General features: G+C 43.7%; 1 protein-coding gene across 12 annotated transcripts in view; it reads left to right on the top strand.

Annotated features, from left to right (window-relative positions):
* LOC147117609 (lysophosphatidylcholine acyltransferase 1-like) overlaps positions 1-25,116 on the top strand; it is a 309,307-nt gene that overhangs the window by 128,612 nt on the left and 155,579 nt on the right. For 4 of the 12 annotated variants that reach the window (XM_085988725.1, XM_085988726.1, XM_085988727.1 and 1 more), the window contains one exon: positions 11,408-11,622. In XM_085988725.1, coding sequence (XP_085844851.1) covers positions 11,408-11,622 — 215 coding nt within the window. Of the gene's footprint in view, positions 1-1,468; positions 8,860-10,196; positions 10,393-10,573; positions 10,620-11,407; positions 11,623-25,116 lie in introns of those variants that run through there. The other 8 variants (XM_085988729.1, XM_085988728.1, XM_085988731.1 and 5 more) reach the window with 5 other exon arrangements.

Raw genomic sequence — 25,116 nt, 5'->3', positions numbered from 1 at the left:
TCCCCTCCTCCTTCCCCCTCCCTCCCCCTTCCCCCTCCCCTCCCCCCCTCCCTCCCCCCAGTCGCTGTCTCTCTTTTCCACCCCCCCGCCCCACAGTCGCGCGCTCTCTTTTCCCCCCCCCCCCCCCCCCCCCCAGTCGCGCGCTCGCTCTCTCTTCAAACAACAACATGCCCTCGAAAAAGCCTCGGCACCGCCGGGCACTCCAGCTAGTAAATAATAAACGAGTAGTAAGAGGAGGGATGGGGCCAATTAGGAGACCTACGCATGGAGGCAGAGGGCATGGCTGAGGTATTAAATGAGTACTTTGCATCTGTTGTCACCAAGGAAATCGATGATGCCAAAGTCATAGTGAAAGAGAAGGTAGTGGAGATACTGGAATGGATAAAAATTGATAGAGTAGGTACTAGAAAGGCTGTCTGTACTTAAAGTTGATAAGTCACCAGGACCGGATGGGATGCATCCTAGAATGCTGAGGGAAGTTAAGGTGAAAATCGCAGAAATACTGGCCATAATCTTCCAATCCTCCTTGGATACAGGAGTGGTGCCAGAGGACTGGAGAATTGCAAATGTTACACCATTGTTCAAAAAAGGGTGCAAGGATAAACCCAGCAACTACAGGCCAGTCGGTTTAACCTCTGTAGTTGGGGAAGCTTTCAGAAACAATAATCAGGGACAAAATTAACAATCACTTGGACAAGTGTGGATTAATTAAGAAAAGCCAGCATGAATTTGTTAAAGGCAAATCGTGTTTAACTAACTTGATCGAGTTTTTTGATGAGGTATTAGAGAGGGTTGATGAGGGCAATGTGGTTGACATGGTATACATGGACTTCCAAAAGGCGTTTGATAATGTGCCACATAATAGGCTTGCCAGCAAAGTTGAAGCCCATGGAATAACTGGGACAGTGGCAAGATACGAAATTGGATAAGTGACAGGAAACAGAGTAGTGGTGAATGGTTGTTTTTCGGATTGGGGGAAGGTATACAGTGGTGGTCTCCAGGGGTGGGTACTAGGACCACTGCTTTTCTTGATATATATTAATTACTTGGACTTGGGTGTACAGGGCACAATTTCAAAATTTGCAGATGACACAAAACTTGAAAGTATAGTGAACAGTGAGGAGGATAGTGATAGACTTCAAGAAGACATAGATGCATTTCCTCCTAAAATGCGAAAAATTCAACACATCAAGAAACATATTATTCAACAAGCTAAGCCAAACAACCCCAGATTTCAAGGAATTGGATGACCTGTCAAAATTGAGATTAGTCCTAGGAGAAGGAGACAGACCATACCTTGGGGCCAAATATGTAACAACATGTCACAACCTGAGGACTGTTTAAAATTAAGACTGTTTAAAATTAATATTGAACGTACCAAATGAAGTACAAAGACTGTTTAAAATTAATATTGTTTAAAAGTAATATTGTATGTACCCAACAAATGTCAAATCGATTGACACCTACAGAATGTTGGAAAACTGTACCTTTTTGCTATGTAAGCTTTGGCAATATGGTTCTCTGTAAACTTTCATGCCAATAAAGCATTTGAATTGGAATTGGAATTGGAATTGGATAGGCTGGTGAAATGAGCGGACACATGGCAGATGAAATTTAAGGCGCAAAAGTGCAAATTGATACATTTTGGTAGGAAGAATGAGGAGAGGCAATATAAACTAAAGGGTACAATCCTAAAGGGAGTGCATGAACAGAGAGATCTAGGGGTGTATTTGCACAAATCATTGAAGGTGGCAGAGCAGGTTGGAAAAAGTGGTTTAAAAAAAATATGGGATCCTGGGCTTTATAAATGGAGGCATAGACTACAAAAGCAAGGAAGTTATGATGAACCTTTATAAAACACTGGTTCGGCCTCAACTGGAGTATTGTGTCCAATTCTGGGCACCGCACTTTAGGAAGGATGTGAGGGTCTTAGAAAGGGTGCAGAAAAGATTTACCAGAAGGGTTCCAGGGATGAGGGACTTCAGTTACGTGAATAGACTGGAGAAGCCAGGTTTGTTCTCCTTGGAGCAGAGAAGGTTGAGTGGAGATTTGATAGAGATGTTCAAAATCATGAGGGGTCTAGACAGAGTAGATAGAGAGAAACTGTTCTTGTTGGTGGAAGGTCAAGAACCAGAGGACACAAATATAAGGTGATTGGCAAAAGAACCAAATGAGACATGAGGAAAAGCTTTTTTACGTAGCGAGTGGTTAGGATCTGGAATGCACTGCCTGAAAGGGTGGTGGAGGCTTTCAAAAGGGAATTGGATAAGTACCTGAAGGAAAAAAAAATTGCAGGGCTACGGGGAAAGGACAGGGGAGTGTGACTAGCTGAAGTGCTCTTGCAGAGAGCCGGCACAGGCTCAACGGGCCGAACGGCCTCTTTCTGTGCTGTAACCATTCTAAGAGTGCAGTACAGGAAACTCTTTGATATCCAGCACCGATGGGACCGGGATGGTGCCGGTTGATTAAAAATTCCAGATGACGGAGAGGGTTATCTACCGAGGTTATTTTTAACAAACAAAAAATAAAAAATGAAGAAATGTGCAGTATACAGTAATTGGGTACTCACCCACAGAATGTTGTGTTAAATGGATGGTGGAAGATGCTTGATTAAGTACAGTAATGCCAGTTGAGGGTAATCCATAACTCTTTAATTACTTAACAGTAAAATAAAACATACAGTAAACGACTGTATACAGCGCGGGAGAGTCAGACTCCTGTTGTTGAGGTGTTCGGACTTCCGACAGCGCCAAGAAGCCGAGTCGTGGCAGTTTGGAGAACTACCCCCACTGACTAACTCGGCCACCGCAGGAGACTCGGACTCAGCAACATTTCCAGTTATTGAGTTGTTTTCGGAGTATAAAGTTTGCCGGTTAATAGAGAATTTCGGCTATTTAGGTGCTGTTTAAATGAGAGTTTCCTGTACTGTATTGTACAATTTGAGTAGTTATGATTTCTTCCTCTAGCTTGTGAAAGTACCTAATTTTCTGGAGTAGAGGGGTGGGGCTGAAAATACATACATTTTGTGTACTGGTGCTGGTATAGTTTTAGTAAAAGTTTTAGTCTGTTTGACCACATCACAGACAAACTTGATCCTATCCTTGTCGAAAGTCTGCACACGCAATTTTAAATGGTTTACTGCACAAGAATCAGGAGCAAGAACTCTGGCTGAATTTTTCCCCCAATCTTCAAACCCAGACTTACTGCAGCCAATTGTAGCACCCCTATAGTTGCTCTGGCTGAGAACCATTAATTCAATTCAGTACAGTGCAAGGACGAATTGGAAGACCTTCCTGATCTGTGTGCCATAGTTCCATAATAGATAAGATGCAGGGCTATGGGGAGTGAGCAAGGCAGTAGGATTAGTTTCAAATTGTTGTAGCAAAAGAGCCAGCACGGCATTTCTTCTGTACTGTTAATGTCAATAGTTCTAATCCTCAATTCCCATTTTAGGTTTGTTATTGAATTGTGTGAAGCTCCTGCTGATAAAATAGGTTTCAGCTCTACATTTGCTAAACATGACTAGTGATGGTGCTCATTATTAAATACAACAACCTTGCTATAACAGTATCAAATATGAGGCAAATATTTATTTAATAATTGTTAGAGCAACACTACAATAATAGCTGTAGGAGGCACTACAATATAGTATTACTTGAGCTTTGTTTTGTTTCTGACTTCACCATAATTTGTAGTGGTGGGAAAACAACGTGCCATCAGGCACTGACTTTTCAAAACTCAAAATTTACAGAACAAAAATAAATTTAAATGTTAAACAGGAACAAAATCATACAAGTCCCCACTCTGGTTCACTACTGTAAATAAGGCATTAGAGAACTAACTACAAAACAGATCAATGTGTGCAAAATGCATTTCTGCATAAATCCTTATATGGACATGTTTAACCATACAATTTCTTGTTTTGCTTTTCCACAGTAACCACTACTTTGACTTAGGACTTTGATTCTTCCCTACAGAAACTGATAATTGCTGTAAATATTTGATGTGCTTAATCAGCATTGCAGTCTGCATCTGTGGAAGAGTTCCATAGGTGATGACTTTTGCCAGATGTTTGGGGAGCAGCACAGATGCAGGACTGAGTTTTGATGCTGATTCTTGACTATGGAGGAGTAAACAGCTGGTGCTAGTCAACATGTGCTCTGTCAATTAGCACTCTGAATATATTTCTATTTAAAATTACAGTTCTATGTGCTTAAAGTGTAAGTGAGCAGAGTGAGTTTTGACATGTAATTGTACCAATTTGTAATTTTCTCCATGGACTCAGGCCAGCTGGGGAACAGAGATTAGTAAATCAATGATAATATAGAAGTTCATGAGCCCTCCTCTTGCAGCTCCATCCCTGTTTCTTTTTATGCTGTTGGCTGGGTTTAGCTGCTTCAATTTGATGAGACTGTGGTTTTTAAATTTCAGTTAATAATGCCACTCCCTCTTTAGTGGATAAATCTTAAATCCACCAACGAGGGCTGAAACACTGAGAGCAGATGTTTCCAAACCCAGTCCTGGAAGCTTAAAGCAAGTAAACACAGATCGAGTCATAAGATAAAGCTGCAGTGGAAATGGACTGTCCCATCAATAATGCTATTCTTCGAGAGAGAGAGAGAGAGAGAGAGAGTCCTATGAGCTACGTAGGGCAAGCTGAAGGAAGCCGTCAGCTTGTGGGTGTCATACCTCTAATAACTGAAGGAAGAGCTCTGCTGGTCCCTCCTATGAGAGGAATCAGCTTTGTATTTAAAAAAAAAACAAAAAAACATATTGACTGGAATTGCAAAGCAATAATACAGCAATGTAATTGTGAAGTAATTTAGTTAATGAACGGTTTCGTCATTTTAATTATAACTAGTGTTTCAAACAGTTTGGAAGGCTATACGACAGCCTTAACACCTAACTTTATACTCCTTTGGATTATGCCCAAAATATCTCTTGATTACATATTTACTTCAAGGTAGAAGTGTGTAATTGCTTATTTATTCAATATATTTCAAAATTCATCAAAAATAAAATTTACACTTTAAAATATGTATGCAGTGAAGATTAAATGTCTTACAAGTAAAAGCTGTAACACTGCCTATAAAATATTTATTGATATTTGATATTGCTGTAGTAAAGTTGTTGTAAGCAGCCTTTTTAGTAATGAGCACCATCTCTAACTACTCTTTACATAAAGACATTTCTTTTAGTCTTTTTCCTTACTCATTTAGTGACAATTTTGAATTGGACCCTTCATCAATGAGTCCCCAAACAGAAAGTAGTTTTTCTGTATTCACCCTATGGAAAACCCTTCATAAAACCTCTATTAAAACTTCTAACCTTCTCTGCTTTAGAGGAAAGTCCCAATATCTCGAGCCTCTCCTTAGTCATAACTATAGTTTCCTGTCCGTGATATGACGTCGTGTCAAAAACTGCACAGTATTCTAACTGTGATCTACCTAATGCCTGTACAAATTTATCATTTCTTCTTTGCTCTAGCACTTAGTCCTTATTTCTAACACCCAAAAAGCTATTGACATTTTTTATGACTTTATCACTGCACACTTACACTTTTGATTTGTACCCTTTGCCAAGGGTCTTTGTTCCTCCACAGCCCTCAGTATTTTTCTATTGAGTTTATACTCCCTGTGGCTTCAGATGTGGTGCCCTTGTTTAAAAAGGGAGAAAAGGATAGACCGAGTAATTACAGGCCAGTCAGCCTAACCTCGGTGGTGGGAAAATTATTGGAAAGAATTCTGAAGGACAGGATAAATCTTCATTTAGAAAGACACGGATAAATCAAGGATAGTCAGCATGGATTTGTTAAGGGAAGGTCGTGTCTGACCAACTTGATTGAATTTTTTGAGGAGGTAACAAGGAGGGTAGTGCGTTTGATGTAGTGTATATGGACTTTAGCAAGGTTTTTGATAAGGTGCCACATGGCAGACTGGTCACTAAGTTAAAAGCCCATGGAATCCAGGGCAAAGTATCGAGTTGGATTCAAAACCGGCTCCGAGACGGGAAGCAGAGGGTAATGGTTGATGGGTTTTTTTGTGACTAGAGGGCTGTTTCCAGTGGGGTTCCGCAGGGCTCAGGACCAGGTCCCTTGCTTTTTGTGGTATATATCAATGATCTAGACTTGAATATAGGGGGTATGAGTAAGAAGTTTGCAGATGATACTAAAATCAGCTGTGTGGTTGATACTGAAGAAGGAAGCTGTAGACTGCAGGAAGATATCAATAAATTGGTCAAGTGGGCAGAACAGTGGCAAATGAAATTCAATCCGGAGAAGTGTGAGGTAATGAATTTGGGGAGGGCTAACAAGGAAAGGGAATACACATTAAATGGTAGGACACTGAGTAGTGTAGAGGAACAAAGGGACCTTGGAGTGCATGTCCACAGATCCCTGAAGGTAGCAGGCCAGGTAGATAAGATGGTTAAGGCAGCATACGGAATGCTTGCCTTTATTAGCCATGGCATAGAATACAAGAGCAGGGGGGTTATGCTTGACACTAGCTAGGCCTCAGCTAGAGTACTGCATGCAGTTCTGGTCACCACATTACAGGAAAGATGTGATTGCACTAGAGAGGGTACAGAGGAGATTTACAAGGATGTTGCCGGGCGTAGAGAATCTTAGCTATGAGGAAAGACTGGATAGGCTGGGTCTGTTTTCCTTGGAACAGAGGAGGCTGAGGGGAGACCTTATTGAGGTGAATAAAATTATGAGGGGCATAGATAAAGTGGATAGAAAGGACCTATTGGCAGGGGTCAAAAACCAGGGGGCACAGATTTAAAGTAATTGGTGGAAGGTTTCGAGGGGATTTGAGGGGAAATTTCTTCACCCAGAGGGTTGTGGGGGTCTGAAACTCACTGCCTGAGAGGGTGGTAGAGGCAGGAACCCTAAACACATTTAAAAAGTACAGTACTTGGATGTGCACTTGGGATGCTCTAACCAGCAGGGCTAAGGACCTAGAGCTGGGATGTGGGATTTGGCTGGATAGCTCTTTTGGCCGGCGTGGACACGATGGGCCAAAATGGCCTCCGTCCGTGCTGTAACTTTCTATGATTCTATGACTCATACAAAGTGATTTCCCTTTGTTTTAGTCTTGTAGCTGTCCCTTTAAATCAGGTGCAGTATATAAGTTTGCAAAGACTACAGCCTCAGCCTATATTGTTGCATATCTTGTAAAGTTTGATGCCTCCCTAGTCAAGGCTTAATGGAGAAAGATACACAAATTCAAGCTGACAACCACCCTTGAACTCGAGTTAAGTCAAGCAAATTGAATACTTCACAGAGGCAGGTAGATTCATCAAGCTCACTTTCCTGTCCAAAATCCTTGAATGTGTTGTCGCCTTCCAAATCCATGCCATCTTTCCTGCAGCTCTCTGTTTTAATCTCTCCAATCAGGTTTCTGCCTCTGCCACAGGACTGAAACCGCCCGAATCAAAGTCACAAATGACATCTTCTCTTACTGTGGTGCATTTCCCTACCTCTTCGACTTCACCATAGCCTTTAGCACGGTCAACTACACCATCCTTCACCAACGCTTCTCTGTTATCCAGCTCCATGGCACTGCTTTTAGTTGGTTTTGCTTATACCTATGTAGTTGTAGCCAGAGAATTTCCAGCAATGGCTTCTCTTTCCACTCCTGCACTTTTACCTCTGGCGTTCCAACAAAGACCTAACCATGGCCCCCTCCCTTTGACATCTACATGCCTTTGGCAACATCATCTAAAGATGTGAGATCAGCTTCCAGATGTACGTTGATGACACCCAGCTATACCTTTCCACCACCACCTCTCAATTTCTCCACTGTGTTGTCACACTCCAGACTTGAGTATTGCAGTGCTCTCTTGTACGGCCTCGCAATCTGTAGACCTCAGTTCACCCAAAACTCTGCTGCCCATGTCCAATCGCACACCAAGTATCGCTCACCCATCACTGCTGTCCTTGCTGACCTACATTAGCTGCCAGTCCCCCAGTGCCTCCAATTTGAAATTCTCATCCTCGTGTATAAATCCCTTCAAGGCCTTCACCTCTCCCTATCTTTAACCTCCTCCAGCCCTGTAGCCACCCCGGAACTCTGTCCTCTGACACTGGCCTCTTGTAGAACACCCCACCCCCTCTTCGCCATTGGCAGCCATGCCTTCAGCCATCTAGCCCCAACTTCCCTAAAAAATCTGCACACTGCCACCTTCCTCTCTTGCAATAAGAATCTCCTTAAAACCTACCTCTTTGATCTAGCTTTTGGTCATCCCTCCTATTATCTCATTTGTTGATTCGACGTCCATTTTTGATCCTTGTGAATTGCCTTGGGATGCTTTTCTATGTTAAAGGTGCTATATAAATACAAGTTCTTGTTGTTACATCCAAATCAAAATCATCTATGTCGAAAACCGAAGTGGACTGAGCTCTCATTCCTCAGGTACACAATTTCCAACCCTTCTCCAATCTGAGCAGCACCCATTAACATTAACTCTTATGTTATCTGTTCATAAACCAACTTTCTATCCAAGCAGCTACACTTCCTCTTGGATCAGGAATCTGAATTTTAGTAACCAGCTTCCAGTGAGATGCCTTAACAAACACATTTAGAAAATGTAATGCATTCCCTTTATTGGTACAACAATCGATTAGGCAAATTTCTCAAAAACAACTTGCCTATAACAACTCTTTGCTCATGCAAAAACTTTTGATTATAAATGTTTATACACTAATTTGATTATTGTGTGTAATATGCCTCTCTGTCCCTTTTTAATTTTACTTTACAACTCCCATGTTTGAATCTCTCCAATCAGGTTTCTGCTCCTGCCGCAATACTGAAACGGTCTCATCAAAGCCATAAATTACATCCTATGTGATTGACCGTGGTAAGCTACCCCTCATCATCCTTCTCGACCTGCCTGCAGCCTTCGACACTGTTGACCACACCATCCTCTTCCACACCTCTCCTCTGTCGTCCAGTTGGGTTGGACTGCCCTCGCCTGGTTCCATTCTTACCTATCTAATCGTAGCCAGAGAATCACCTGCAATGGCTTTTCTTCCCTCTCCTACACTGTTACCTCTGGAGTACTGCAAGGATCTATCCTTGGCCCCCTCCTATTTTCATCTACGTGCTCCCCCTTGGTGACATCATCCAAAAACACCATGTCAGGTTCTACATGTATGATGACAACACCCAGCTCTACCTCGCCACTACCTCTATTTGTCACACTGCTTGTCTGACATTCAGTCCCTGCCACCAACTTCATTTCCTAGCCACCAACTCCATCACTCTCCCTGGCCACTGCATCACTCCATCACTCTCCCTGGCTGAACCAGACTGCCTGCAACCTTGGTGTCATATTTGACCCCAAGATGAGCTTCCGACCATATATCCACTTCATCACCAAGACCGCCTACTTCCACCTCCGTAGCATCGTCCGACTCCGTCCCTGCCTCAGTTCATCTGCTGCTGAAACCCTCACCCATGCCTTTGGTACCTCTAGACTATTCCATTGCTCTCCTGGCCAGCCTCCCATATTCCACCCTACATAAATTGAGCTCATCCAAAACTCTGCTGTCTGTATCATAACTTGCACCAAGTCCGGTTCACCCATCATCCCTGTACTCTGTCTGGCAACCCCTCAATTTTAAAATTCTCATCCTTATTTTCAAATCCTTCCATGGCTTCACCCCTCCCTATCTCTCTAACCTCCTCCAGCCCTGCAAGCCTTAGAAATCTCTGAACTCCTCCAATTCTGGCCTCTTGCGCATCACTGATTTTAATCGCTCCACCATTGGTGACGTGCTTTCAGCTGCCTAGGCCCTAAGTTTTGGAATTCGCTCCCTAAATCTCTCCACCTCTCTACACCCTTCTCCTCCTTAAAAACGTGCCTTAAAACCTACCCCTTTGACCAAGCTTTTGTTCATCTGTCCTAATATCTCCTTACGTGGCTCGGTGTCAAATTCTGTTTGATAGCGCTCCTGTGAAGTGCCTTGGGATGTTTTACTACATTAAAGGCGCTATATAAATGCAAGTTGTTGGTGTTCTAGTTTTCATAGTTCAGACATGGAACTGGGGCTAACCTCCTCACTTAGTTCCCTGAACTGCCTTGGTCAATCCTCTGAAACATTACTTTGATCCTTAGGGTTAATATAAATGCAAGTCTTTCTTTTTAATAGAAATATTTATTCATCCATCGACAACCCCTTGCTGTTTTGACAGGTAAAGTTGCATCCAGTTCAGAAGAAACCATTTCACTCATCACTGTCCTGGCATTTGGCTCCAAAACCCAGCTTTTATTTAATTAAAAATTCCATTTTCCAACCTTGTTTCCACCTCGAGCCCAGCAGAGAATTAAAGAAGGGGAATACAGTGATTGAACATTCTTGTGAGCTTATTTCCATAAAGATAGATTTAGGTAGGAAAAAGTTTTTTTTTAAGTCAGGGAGAACAAAAGGGGACATTAGGCAAGCAGAATGTATGAGTTTATATGAAAGTAAAATTGTGCACATGCTGTTTCATACTTTGGGATTAATATTACAGTAATAAAGCTACTCCTGATATTTGAACAGCTTTGACTGTAATTGTGTTCGTTTCAGCATTATAATGCATGAGCTGAAAATTCATACAATCATCTAGTCTAAGGTAATATGTTTATCATTGTAAATTTCTATCATTCTTGCTTGTTGGCCCAATATTAACATTAATGGTGTGTGTGTGTGTGTGTAAGCAGTGTTCTGGACTGCGCAACTAGTTAATTTTTTTCCTTCTGCTTTTGGCAGTAGTTTTGATTGTTTATGCATACAAGAAAAAGCTATTTGATATGCTTTTGGAGTTTCTGCACTTAACAACAGTGCATTCTGCACCTTCAGTTCTCTTGGAAGTTCTATACTGTTTAGTAGTTTCACTTAGTTTTATCTAAAATTTTGTTTTTTTATAAGTCAAATTCCATTCTTTTTGTCCCGTACATAATTTTTCCACAATAATGGTTCCAAAATCCCCATTATGTGGGCCAGTTGGTTGTCCAATAAAAAGAAAAATATATGGTACTGGACTGGCAACCACAACAAAACAAAACATTAAGAATTTCCTACCTATCACTTGCGGGAGGATTGAAGCAGTTCAAGGAGCAGGCCTAACACTACCGTCGCCCATTCTGGCAAGTTGAATAACTAGTTGAACAACTCCCACCATTTAATTAGAATATGGAGCTATAAACTATACAGTTTCTTCTGTTGATTTATGGAGTGAATCCCAGCTAAAGGAGCAAGCTAGTAGCCATGATTTTTTTTAAAAAGGAATGGAAAGTGGGAGAACAACTGAAGTTGATGGAAAATTGTACAACTTCTGTGGTTTCTCAACTGTTGAATTCTAAGTATATCGTTCATTTGAAAATTGTAGTCTTTGATGCATTTATATTTTGTGTTTTGTAGGACATTGGATTTTTTGCTGAAAGTGATAATGAGAGCTATGTGGTTTGCGGGTGGCTTTCATTGGATGAGTGTAAAGGGACGCCGTGCTTTGCCGACAGAAGCACCTATAATGACATTAGCACCACATTCTTCATATTTTGATGCTATTCCAGTTACCATGACCATGGCTTCCATTGTAATGAAGGCAGAAAGCAAAGACATTCCTATATGGGGAAGTAAGTAATTCTTTACTGAACTTGATATAGTAGATGAAAATTTGCAGGAGTTGGTCAGCGTGCTTATTAGTGCAACACAAACTACAGTACTGTACCCGCACCCACTCGACATTTATTGTCATGCATGATGACGTATAATGTGTTGATCTGTTTCATATTCATTGCTCACAGATCTTGCAATGTAAATGTTAAGTAGAATTGGAAAACCAGAGGTTATTTCTGAAGTGCTGCTGCTAAATTTATGCAACTATTGCCATGTAGTGATTCACAAAAAAGCCACCTAATTTAGTTCTTCCATCAGTCACTATTAGCAATAGTATAACATTTCTGTACCATTCTATTATGAGGCTTTGGGGATAGATAAATCCAGCCCCCAAGCATTGCAGTTTAACTTTAACAGCCTTTCTAGATAGTGTACTGACCTTTTTAATAAACACCACTAATACAACCATTTAGTCAGAAATCTTCAAATATATGAATTATTGCAAACTGAGATTTTATGGGCAGAATTCCTGAATGACTGCTTTAACTTTATAAAGCACCTATATAAAACACTGGTTCGGCCTCAACTGGAGTATTCTGTCCAATTCTGGACACAGCACTTTAGGAAGGATGTGAAGGCCTTAGAGCGGGTGCAGCAAAGATTTACAAGAATGGTTCCAACGATGAGGGACTTCAGTTTTGTGGATAGACTGGAGAAATTCTCCTTAGAGCAGAGAAGGTCAAGAGGAGATTTGATAGAGGTGTTCAAAATCATGAGTGGGTCTGGACAGAGTAGATGGAGAGAAATTGTTCCCATTGGTGGAAGGGTCAAGAACCAGAGGGCACAGATGATTTGACAGAAGAACCAAAGGCGACATGAGGAAAAACTTTTTTACGCAGCGAGTGGTTAGGATCTGGAATGCACTGCCTGAAAGGATGGTGGAGGCAGATTCAATCATGGCTTGCAAAAGGGAATTGGATAAGTACCAGGAGGAAAAAAATGTGCATGGCTTCAGGGAAAGGGCAGGGGAGTTGGACTAGCTGAAGTGCTCTTGCAGAGAGCCAGCATGGGCTCGACGGGCCGAATGGCCTCCTTCTGTGCTGTAATGATTCTGTGATTCTAACACTGGAGTTTTTACAGCCATCCATGTGCGTGTACTGTGTTTTGCTTTAGTAAAATTATTTTGGCATGAAAACTATTGAAATCAACAGATAAATATTTGCTTAGTGTTGCTAATATCCGATTTGTGTTGCTGAATAAACTGCTGTGGCACTACTAATCAATGCTCTTCTCTGCACTGGTGCGTAGTGTGGGCATATGGCAATGCTTATTTATTATTCAGCTCTTGGGAATTGAAAACAATTTAAATCTATTTTCCAGGATACTTAAGCAGTATACTTATCCTGAGGTTCAGATAGTGATGTAAACTGGTTTGAGTGTTATGGTCATGGCTTATGATGCATCTAAGCTGCTTAATAAGGTTACTACTTTAATCGTTCACCGATATCCACTCTGACTTTTGTTATTCAACTGCCTTATTTGCATAATGTGAAGACTGTAACTAATATCCTATTGCATTCAGTTCTGAGAGCTAACCATTAATTCTCCAAAAATATAAAACAGTAAGTGAGTCACAGAATTGCATGCAGTATGTTTTATGCCTGTAGGTGGTGTGGAAATTGGGTCAATTCAGGGTGAAATTGTCACAGGAGTACAAGCTTTCAAAATGTCCATAATAGCATAATGGCTTATCGAGTCTCCAGTGGCTTCCATGCTCTACCACTGAGGCTCATTTACATAGAGACAAACAGCTCCAAAAGGCTCAGTAATGGAGTGAGTATCTTTGGATTATGAACTGTTAATTCAAATTACATTTTTTACGACTGGAGATGTCTCTATATCTCACCCGATTTTCTTCCAAGCTTCTCTAAACTATTCAGGCCCTGATGCTAAGATGCATAACTTGCTGCCCCCTCACCTCTACCTCTTTCCCTCTCAATCCTCACCCCATGTCTTCCTTTGTCCTCGTCTCCCTTCCTCCACTCCATCTTCTCTCCTCCCTTCCTCCTTGCCCCTTCTTCCCATTGTTCTCTCCAGACACGCACATTTTGACAGTGCACTTGTACTACAACTTGTATATTAATGCAAGGTGGATTTGAGTCATCAACAGCAGCAACTTGTATTTATGTAAGGCATCTTTAGCATACAAAAGCATCCCAAGATGCTTTGCAGAGGCATAATGAAAGCAATTGAATGCCAAGGAAAGAAGTCTGGCTCTCCCATTACAGGAAACTTTGTGCTATCCGGCACTGACGGGACCGAGCTGTTGCTGTTCCCTCAAAACTGCCGGACACACCAGCGTTAATGTTGAAGCATACGGAGCTTTTCATCTCCGTATCTGACAACAAACACTGTTGCTTAGCAACAGCTTCTAAACAGTCGGCCCGTACCTTGGAAGCGTCTCTGTAGCTTAGCAACAGCTTCAGAGAGACTTTCCAGAGCCTGACTGTTGGAAAAAAAAGCCACGAGAGGGAAAAAAAAGCCACGAGAAGGAAAAAAAACCTAACAAAACGGCTCCTGATTTTTGCCGGTGGCTCGAGCTTGCCGGACACTTAGCCTCCGGATAACACACAGTTTCCTGTACTCCCAAAGCCCCTCATTTAAAATTCTCATCCTTATGTTTAAATCTCTTAATGGACCTGTCCCTCACTATTTCTGAAGCCTCTTCTAGCTCTACAACTCTCCCAAATTCTCCTCTTCTGTCTTTAGCCTCTTTTCCATCTTCCCCCCCCCCCCCCCTTCCTTCACCCTATTGTCGGTAGACGTGCCTTCAGCCACCAAGGCCTCGTACTCTAGAATTCCCTATGCTTTTCACCATGTATATTAATGACTTGGATGAAGGAATACAGACTTGCTTATCGAAGTTTGCAGATGGCACTGAGTTAGGAGACGCAGTAAGTTGTGTTGTTGGAAGTCGTAAGTTGCAAAAGGTCATTTGCCACGGAGTCACAGATAGAAGTTCTTGGATGGGTTATTGAAGTGCATATTTTGGATCTGTATGGGTCTTTAATTTGTAACTTTGAATTCCCACTAAAGGGGACTTTTCATGTAGTGAACAGACTCCTTTGAACAGAAATAATAAACTACCTTTTGGGCACTTTAAGATGTTCTTTTCATTTAGAGTCCTACAATTTTAAAATAACATTTATCTTTTTAATGCAAGTATAACACGTGTTCTAAGCAGAATACATAATGAGAAATTGAATGTAGAAGTTGTTCCTCACAGGTGGGGAGAATTCAGAAATCGCTTTACCTGCTGTGCAGCAGTACCCTGTCACGCTCACTTTTGAAATACAGTGGAACTTGAATTGCTTGCCGTAATGGAGGGGACCCACTAACCTTGTTGGCGGTTTGAGAATCCTCAAATTACATTGCTGATTGATTGTTGCTCTGATCTTTGAATGCTTTGCATTTACCCACCCATCCTCTCAAGCAGGACTCATTTTTATTGGAAATAACAACAGAAAATGCTGGAAAAACTCAGCAGGCCAGGCAACATCCGTGGCGAGAAAATATAGAGTCAACGTTTCGGGTGAAAACCCTTTGTCAAGACTAAAGAAGCACAGGAAATGAAATAGATTAAGAGGCCAGGCTGGGAGGGAACAAAAGAGAGGAAGAGACATTAAGAGGTATTCAAAACAAGACGAGATGGTGATAGGACTAGTGGAGACAAAAGACGGCTCTAGATTAGGTGCGAAATGCGCTGGCAGAATGGGAGACAGCTGCCATGTGGGAGAGGAAAAAGAAAGGTGGGGGCGGGGAAGGCCAAAACAAAGGTGTGGATAAAAAATATAAGTAAAAATGTAATAGGGGCCGAGGTTATGATCTGAAATTGTTGAACTCGATATTGAGTCCGGAAGGCTATAAAGTGCCTAATCGGAAGATGAGGTGCTGTTCCTCGAGTTTACGGTGAGCTTCCGTGGAACAATGCAAGAGGCCGAGGGCGGTGAGGTCCGAATGGGAATGGGGCGGTGAATTAAAATGACAGGCGACCGAAAGCTTGGCGTCGCCCTAATGGACTGAACGGAGGTGTTCCGCAAAGCGGTCACCCAATCTGCTTTTGGTCTCCCCAATGTAGAGGAGACCACATCGTGAGCAGCAAATACAGTATACTAGATTGCAAGAAGCACAAGTAAATCGCTGTTTCACCTGGAAGGGGTGTTTGGGGCCCTGGACAGTGGGAAGGGGGGAGGTATAAGGGCAGGTGTTACATCTCCTGCGCTTGCACGGGAAGGTGCCAGGCGAAGGGGAAGGGGTGCTGGGGGTGATAGAGGAGTGGACTAGGGTGTCTCGGAGGGAGCGGTCCCTATGGAATGCTGAAAGGGGAGGGGAGGGGAGGGGAAGATGCGTTTGGTGGTGGGATCACTTTGGAGGTGGCGGAAATGGCGGAGAATGATCCGTTGAATGTGGAGGCTGGTGGGGTGAAAGGTGAGGACAAGGGGAACCCTATCGTGGTTCCGGGAGGGCGGGGCAGGGGTGAGGGCAGAAGTGCGGGAGATAGAACGGACACGGTCGAGGGCCGTGTCAACCACGGTAGAGGGTAATCCTCGGTTGAGGAAAAAGGAAGACATGTCGGAAGCACTGGTGTGGAAGGTGGCATCGTCTGAGCAGATGCGGCGGAGACGGAGAAACTGGGAGAATGGAATAGTCCTTACAGGAGGCAGTGTGGGAGGAAGTGTAGTCCAGGTAGCTGTGGGAGTCAGTGGGCTTGTAGTGAATGTTGGTCAATAACCTATCCCCAGAGATGGAGACGGAGAAGTCGAGGAAGGGAAGGGAAGAGTCAGAGATGGACCATGTGAAGGTGAGGGAAGGGTGGAAAATGGAGGCAAAGTGAATGAAATTGTCTCGTTCAGGGCGAGAGCAGGAAACGGCACCGATAGTCATCAATGTATCGGAAAAAGAGGTGAGGGAGGGGACCCGAGTAGGACTGGAACAAAGAGTGTTCCACATATCCCATGAAAAGACAGGCATAGCTAGGACCCATGCGGGTACCCATAGCAACACCTTTGATTTGGAGGAAATGAGTGGAGTCAAAGAAGAAGTTGTTCAACGTGAGAACAAGTTCAGCCAGGTGGAGGAGGGTAGTGGTGGATGGGGACTGGTCGGGCCTTTGTTCAAGGAAGAAGCGGAGAGCCCTCAGGCCATCCTGGTGGGGGATGGAGGTGTAGAGGGATTGTACGTCCATGGTGAAAAGGAAGCGGTTGGGGGCCGGGAAACTGGAAACTGTTAAAATGGCGGAGGGTGTCCGAAGAGTCGCGGATGTAGGTGGGAAGAGACTGGACAAGGGGAGAAAAGATAGTCGAGATAGGAAGAGATAAGTTCCGTGGGGCAAGAACAGGCTGAAACGATGGGTCTACCAAGGCCGTCCTGTTTGTGGATATTTATGCTAATATATATGTACAAATGTATGTTGAAATGTTTAAGTGTCCTAATCCAAGTTGTACACTCGGGAGCCGCAAGCCTACATTTCGTTGTACTGCACTTGTGCACTAACAATGACAATAAAAGTTGATTTGATTTGATTTGAGAAGTGGGCTGTGCGGGTTTGGGGAACTATGAGGTTGGTGGCAGCAGGGGGAAGATCTCCAGAGGAGATGAGGTCAGTGACAGTCTTGGAAACGGTGGTTTGATGTTCGGTAGTGGGGTCATGGTCCAGGTGGAGGTAGGAGGAGGTGTCGGAGAGTTGGCGTTCAGCTTCCGCCATGTAGAAGTCAGTTCGCCAAACAACAACAGCACCACCCTTGTCAGCAGGTTTAATAACGATGTCAGGGTTGGATCTAAGAGAATGGAGTGCTGCAAGTTCAGAGGGAGGTAGGTTGGAGTGAGTGAGGGGAGCAGAGAAATGGAGACTGCCGATGTCATGGCGGCAGTTAGCGATGAAAAGATCTAGAGAGGGTAAGAGGCCAGGGGGAGGGGTCCAGGTAGAACAGGAATTCTGAAAGCTCTTCGCCTTCCCGTGCAAGCGCAAGAGATGTATCACCTGCCCTTATACTTCCCACTGTCCAGGGCCCCAAACACCCCTTCCAGGTGAAACAGCGATTTACTTGTACTTCTTGCAATCTAGTATACTGTATTTGCTGCTCACAGTGTGGTCTCCTCTACATTGGGGAGACCAAATGCAGATTGGGTGACCACTTTGCGGAACACCTCCGTTCAGTCCATAAGGGTGACCCTGAGCTTCCGGTCGCCTGTCATTTTAATTCACCGCCCCATTCCCACTCTGACCTCACCGTCCTCGGCCTCTTGCATTGTTCCACGGAAGCTCACCGCAAACTCGAGGAACAGCACCTCATCTTCCGATTAGGCACTTTACAGCCTTCCGGACTCAATATCAAGTTCAACAATTTCAGATCATAACCTCGGCCCCTATTCCATTTTTACTTATTTTTATCCACACCTTTGTTTTGGACACTCCCACCCCCCCCCCCCCCCTTTTTTTTTCTCTCTCCCACATGGCAGCTGTCTCCCATTCTGCCAGTGCATTTCACACCTAATCTACAGCCGTCTTTTGTCTCCACTAGTCCTATCACCATCTCGTCTCGTTTTGAATACCTCTTAATGTCTCTTTTTTGTTCTCTCCCAGCCTGGCCTCTTAATCCATTTCATTTCCTGTGCTTCTTTAGTCTTGACAAAGGGGTTTTCACCCGAAACGTTGACTCTTTTCTCTCCACGGATGTTGCCTGGCCTGCTGAGTTTTTCCAGCATTTTCTGTTATTTCGAATTTCCAGCATCAAATCAAATCAAATCAAATCAACTTTATTGTCATTGTTAGTGCACAAGTGCAGTACAACGAAATGTAGGCTTGTGGCTCCCGAGAGTGTACATTTAGATTAAGACGTTTAAACATTCAACATACATTTGGCTTGTAATACATTAACATAAACATAACCATAATAAAGTGCATTGGCAGATGTGCAGGCTTTAGAGTTTATTTGTGGAGTTCAGTAGGATGACAGCCCTGGGCAAGAAGCTGTTCCTAAATCTGGTCGTACGGGTGCGAATGCATCTGTAGCGTCTCCCAGATGGCAGGAGGGCGAACAGACTGTGGCTGGGGTGGGTAGGGTCTTTGATGATGGACCGTGACCTCCGTAAACAGCGTTTCTGGTATATGTGCTCTATGGTCGGTAGCTGGGTGCTGGTAATGCGTTGGGCAGTTTTGACTACCCGCTGCAGGGCTTTCCGGTCATAGTAGCTACAGCTGCCATACTATACTGTGATACAGTTCGTCAGGATGCTCTCTATTGTGCAGCGGTAAAAGTTAGAGAGGATCAGGGGTGACAGGTCACATCCCTTCAGCCTCCTTAGGAAATATAGGCATCTGCAGTATTTTGCTATCGTACTCCTTTTTTATTGGTCCTGCTAGCCAGATGAGCTACCATTGGAATAGTTCATATTTGAGCTGAGCTACCAGCTCATAGCTGCGCCCATACATCCATGTGATTTCACCCACTGGACTTGCCGTAAATCCAAGCGAACTGGCTGAAAATTCTCCCCAGTACCAACCATAGACTCACTGTTACAGAGATTTGTCTTGAGGGCATTATATGTTTATCTTCAATGCATTGGAAGGCTCCACACTGTTGATCTTAGCAAGCTACCGAATTTAAAAATATAAACTGCAAGTACAACACTTATAACAGAATACATAATGATAAATGTGCTCCTTACTGAGTCCAGATTTTAAAAAATTAATTATTCCCATGTGGGCGTTGTTGGTGAGGCTGGAATTTATACAGCGACAATGCAGGACATGTCCAAGTCAGGATAGGTGGTGCTCCTGTGCACCTGCTGCCCTTGTCCTTCTGGTTGGTCTGTGGATAGTACACACTGTAGCCATAGTACACCAGTGGTGGAGGGGCGAATGTTTAAGTTAGTCGATGGAGTGCTGAGCAAGTGAATTGCTTTATCCTGGATGGTGTCAAGCTCCTTGTGTTGTTGCAGCTGTACATATCCAGGCAAGTGGAGAGTATTACATCAGACTCCTGATTTGTCCCTTGTAGGTGGTGTGAAGGCTTTGCAGAGTCAGGAGGTGAACCACTAACCGTAGAATACCTAGCCTCTGACCTGCTCTAGTAGCCATGGCATTTATGTGGCTACTCCAGTTGAGTTAATGGTGACCCCCAGGATGGTAATGGTCGTGTCATTGAATGTCATGGGGAGATGGTTAGGTTCTCTCTTGTTGCCTGGCACTTGTGTGGCGCAAATATTGCTTGCCACTTATCAGCCCAAACCTGGATGTTATCCAGGCCTTGCTGCATGTGGGCACGCACAGCTTCATTATCTGAGGAATTTCAAATCATCAGCGAACAGCCCAATTTCTGATCTTGTAATGGAGGGACGGTCATTGATGAAGCAGCTGAAGATACTAGGATGCTGCCCGGAGGAACTCCTGCAGCAATGTCCTGGGGCTGAGATGATTAGCCTCCAACAACTACAACCATCTTTCTTCATGCCAGATATGACTCTAGCCAATGGAGAGTTCCCCCTGACCCCATTGACTTCAGTTTTACTAGGGATTTATGGTTCCATATTTGGTCGAATACTGTTTTTTATGTCGAAGGCAATCACTCTTGCCTCCCTTCACCTTTGAATCCATGTCTTGTATCCATGTTTGGGCCAAGGCTACAATGAGATTGGAGCCAAGTGATCCTGGTGGAACCCCAACTGAGCATCGATGGGCAGGTTATTGAAGAGTGAGTGCCACTTGATAATACTGTTGACAACTCCTTCCATCGCTTTGATGTTTGGGGAATTGGTTGGGTTGTATTTGTCCTGCTTTTTGTGGACAGGATATACCTGGGCAATTTTCCACATTGTCAGGTAGGTGCCAGCATTGTAGTTGTAGTGGAACTGTTTAGCTCGGGTTGTGACTAGTTCTGGAGCACAGTCTTAAGCACTGCAGCCAGGATGTTGTAGGTGCCCGTAACCATTGCTGTTTCTTGATGTTACGTGGAGTGAATCAAATTGACTGAAGGCTGGCATCTGTGATGGTGGGGACTGCAGGAAGAGGCCACAAGTTGTTGTCTTGAGCTCTGTTCATCTAGATAAGGAACATCAGCGCTTCTGGCACCCAGTCTTTATAAAAAAAAAAAAAAAAAAACCTCAAAACATTAAGCTCCTTTTCACTTTTTAAGCTTGAAAGCTCATCCGTTGCAGATTTTAATTGCTATCTGGAAAACTAGTAAATATACATAAATTCCACATGCGCAAGGATTTGCATTGACCAGTGCTATAAGTCAACAAATCACATGAAATAATTTCCATACTAGCACCTTTTTTAGTAGGTTATCATCTTTGTAGTTGACTCATTGATTAGATGTTAGTGAAACTGTGTAAGCGAGGAAAATCTGGATGGTAAAACAGAACTAAAGACTCGGGTGTTAATCCCAGATCAATAGTTTATTACGAGTGCACACGGGAGAACCACCTCAGCCACCCCAGCTGGAGGCGCCGTTCTCTGAGGGAAAAGTAACAATACAGCTTAGTTTATACAGTTTATTAGACAACACCCACTTCTTACTAATGGGGTGTATACATGGGAATATTGATACTTCATTGGTTTACATGGTTAATCAATCAACTACTAGGCCTGTCCTTCCAGCTCGAGTACCTCCCTGAATACCTCAGTGACAAGCTTATGGGCTGCAAAAGCATCACTCTAACTTCGCATTCATGAGCTTATCTCTTATTCTTGCTATCAAAATAGGGAGGCAGGCATTCCCAGCACGACATGGTCTTGCTGAACAAAGCCCTAGTCAAAAAGGGCCAGCTGACTATTCTCTTAAGACCTGTCTGCTAGCATCTCATCAATGTGCCTTTGTGTCTTATCTCTTTCAAGAGGCCTCCTCCAAACCTGTACTCGAAGTAATTTACGAGCGGAGCTTGGCATGTCCTTGGTCATCTACTTGTTACAGGAAACTTTGGTTTATCCGGAGGTTATATGTTTGGAATACTCGATCTAACGGCAAAAATCAGGAGCTGTTTTCTATAAGTTTTTTTAGTTCTCGTTGCTTTTTTTCCCCAGTCAGGCACTGCAAGGTCTGTAGCTATAGCAACAGCTTCAGCTAGAGACGCTTGCAGCTGCAGCCGACTGTTTAGAAGCTGTTGCTAAGCAGCAGTGTTTGTTGTCAGATACGGAGATGAAAACCTCCGTATGCTTCAAGATTAACTTTGTATGTCCGGCAGTTTTGATAGATTGGCAACAGCTCGGTCCTGTTGGTGCCGGATATCACAAAGTTTCCTGTAGTTTAAAAGAGTTAATATAGCCAAGTATCCCATGGTGCTTTGCGTTTAGTCTTCCAGCTAACAAGACTAAATGGTACCTTTCAAATTTTATACCGGTCGAATATTGAGGACCCCTTTATATTCCTTAAACCAAATTTTATCCTAACAGTTATCATCTTTGTAGTTGACTCATTGATTAGATGTTAGTGAAACTGTCCCAGATTGCCGCATCTGCAGTAAATGTCTCTGGCTTGAGCTGGAGTGCGCGTTCGAGACACTCCGACACATAAGTGAGAGGAAGGAATTTTTGGATAGTTTCCTCCAGAATGCAGTCATACCTCCGAAGAAAGTGTAAGTGCAGGAAAGGGAGAGTGTAACTTAGCCAGCAGGAGATGGAGAAGGAGGGTCCCACAGACACTAGTCCTGCCCAACAGGTGCAATATACTTGCTACCGATGAAGATGTAGGCTGCGAGGTGAACAGCCAGAATGTTAACCATGGAACAGGAGGCAGTCCAAGGGGAGGAAGAGTGGAATAGAAAGGTAGTAGTCATGGGATATTCGATAATTAGAGGGATAGATGGCATCTTCTGCAGTCGCGACCGAGAATCTGGAAGTGTGTGTTGCCTACCTGGTGCAAAGGTAAAGGATATCTCTGAGCAACTGGAGAGGAACTTGGAAATGGAGGGGGAAGATCCAGTTGTTGTGGTCCATGTTGGGACCAATGACCTAGGAAAGAAAAGGGAGGTGGTCCTGCTAAGGGACTATCAGAAGTTAGGAACCAAATTAAAAAACAGGACCTCACAGGTGGTACACTCGATTACTACCCGAGCCGCGTGCTAATTAACACAGGGATAGGCTGAAAGATTGGTGTGGGAAGGAGGGGTTCCATTTCATGGGACACTGGCACCAGTACTGGGGCAAGAAGTATCTACCACTGGGATGGGCTCCCCACCTGAATCGGTGTGGGACCAGTGTCCTAGCGAGAAGGATAAATAGGACTGTCAATAGGAGTTTAAACTAGTAAGACGGGGGGAGGGATCTGGTGAAAATAACAAATCTGAAGATAAAAGAAATAGGAGATGAGAGTAAAGGTCCATTATGTTCCAGAGGTCCACTATTCTTTTGGGAAGTGAACCACCTCCTGACATCTGACCTAATTCTGGCCTTGTACAACTTAAATTTCCGCCACCTCCAAAGTGATCCCACCACCAAACACATCTTCCCCTCACCTCCCCTTTCAGCATTCCAAAGAGAGTGCTCCCTCCGTGACAACCTAGTCCACTCCTCTATCAACCCCAACACCCTTTCCCCTTTGCCCGGCACCTTCCCATGCAAGTGCAGGAGATGCAACACCTGCCATTTTTCCTCTGTCAAGGGCCCCAAACACTCCTTCCAGGTGAAACAGTGATTTACTTGTACTTCTTGCAATTTAGTATACTGTATTCGCTGCTCACGATGCGGTCTCCGCTACATTGGGGAGAACAAACGCAGATTGGGTGACCACTTTGCAGAACACCTCCGTTCAGTCCGTAAGGGTGACCCCGAGCTTCTGGCCGCCTGTCACTTTAATTCTCTGCTCCACTCCCACTCCGACGTCACCGTCCTCGGCCTCTTGCACTGTTCCAATGAAGCTCAACGTAAGCTCGAGGAACAGCACCTCATCTTTTGATTAGGCACCTTGCAGCCTTCTGGACTCAAAATAGAGTTCAACAATTTCAGACCATAACCTCTGCCCCTATCTTTTTTCCATTTATTAAAAATTTTTTTCTCTATCCCACATGACAGCTGTCTTTCATTCTGCCAATGCCATTTACACTTGATCTAGAGCCATCTTTTGTTTCTTAACTTGTCCCATTACCATCTCCTTTTGCCTTGCACCATCTCTTAATGTCTCTTAATCACTCCTGCCTTCCATCCTGTCACAGACCTTCCCTTTTGTTCTTTCCTCCCCTTCCCCCTTTCCCTGCACTTGCTTAAAAACCTGTTCCATCTCCAGCTTTTTCCAGTTCTGACGAAGGGTCATCGACCTGATACGTTGACTCGGTTTCTCTCTCCACAGGTGCTACCTGACCACCTGAGTATTTCCAGCATTTTCTGTTGTTTTAAATTTGTGACCCTTGGTTCCAATGAATTGGAACAAACTGTCAAGTGGAACACAATCTATTCCCTTCATTATCTTAAACTTCAATCAGATCACCTCCAAGTCTGCGCTTCTCAAGTGTCGAGTCCCAACTGTTTTAGCCTATCTTGATAACTAAGATGCTTTAAACTGGGAATTAGTCTAGTGTCCCTCCTCGGCACCCTTTCCAAGGCCTCAATATCACCCACCATGTGAGGAGACCAAAACTGGGCACAGTATTCCAAGTGAGGCCTGACCAAGGTCTTGTACAAGGACAAAATGGCTTGCCTCATCTTGTACTCAATTGTCCTATGGCTACACACCAACACCCTATTTGCTCTAGCTATTGCTTCACGGCATTGCTTAAGTACCTTTAGAGATGTATGAACTAGAATGCCCAAATCTCTCTATCTCCACCTTTATTGCTTTTCCCTGAAGGGTGTGTGAATGTTGAGCATTTGCCCTGCCCACATGCAGAACACTGCACTTATCCAAGTTATACATTATTTGCCAGTCATGAGCCCAATTCCCCAACACATTAACATCCACCTGAAGCAGAAGAGCTTATCTACAGTCATAGAATAATAGAAATTTACGGCACAGAAGGAAGCCATTCGGCCCATGGTCGCGCCGGCCTAAAAAGAGCCATCCAGCCTAATCCCACTCTGCTTTTGATCCATAGCCCTGTAGGTTACGGTTCTTCACGTACTCGCCAAGTACTTTTTAAATGTGATGAGGGTTTCTGCCTCTACCACCATTTCAGGCAGCGAGTTCCAGACTCCCACCACCCTTTGGGTGGAAAAGAATTCTCCTCAATTCCTCTCTAATCCTTCTACCAATTACTTTAAATCTATGTGCCCTGGTTATTGACCCCTCTGCTAAGGGAAATAGGTCCTTCCTGTCCACTCTATCTAGGCCCCTCATAATTTTATACACTTCAATTAAGTCTCCCCTCAGCCTCCTGTGTTCCAAAAAAAACAACCCCAGCCTATCCAATCTTTCCTCATAGCAAATATTCTCCAGTACTGGCAACATCCACGTAAATCTCTGTACCCTCTCTAGTACAGTCACATCTTTCCTGTAATGTGGTGACCAGAACTATACGCA

The sequence above is a fragment of the Somniosus microcephalus genome, chromosome 5 (assembly GCF_052327205.1).
Source record: "Somniosus microcephalus isolate GS21.2 chromosome 5, FLI_Smic_1.0, whole genome shotgun sequence".
Lineage (NCBI taxonomy): Eukaryota > Metazoa > Chordata > Chondrichthyes > Squaliformes > Somniosidae > Somniosus > Somniosus microcephalus.
Note: the sequence above shows the minus strand (reverse complement) of the source record. Positions and strands in the feature narration are given on the sequence as shown.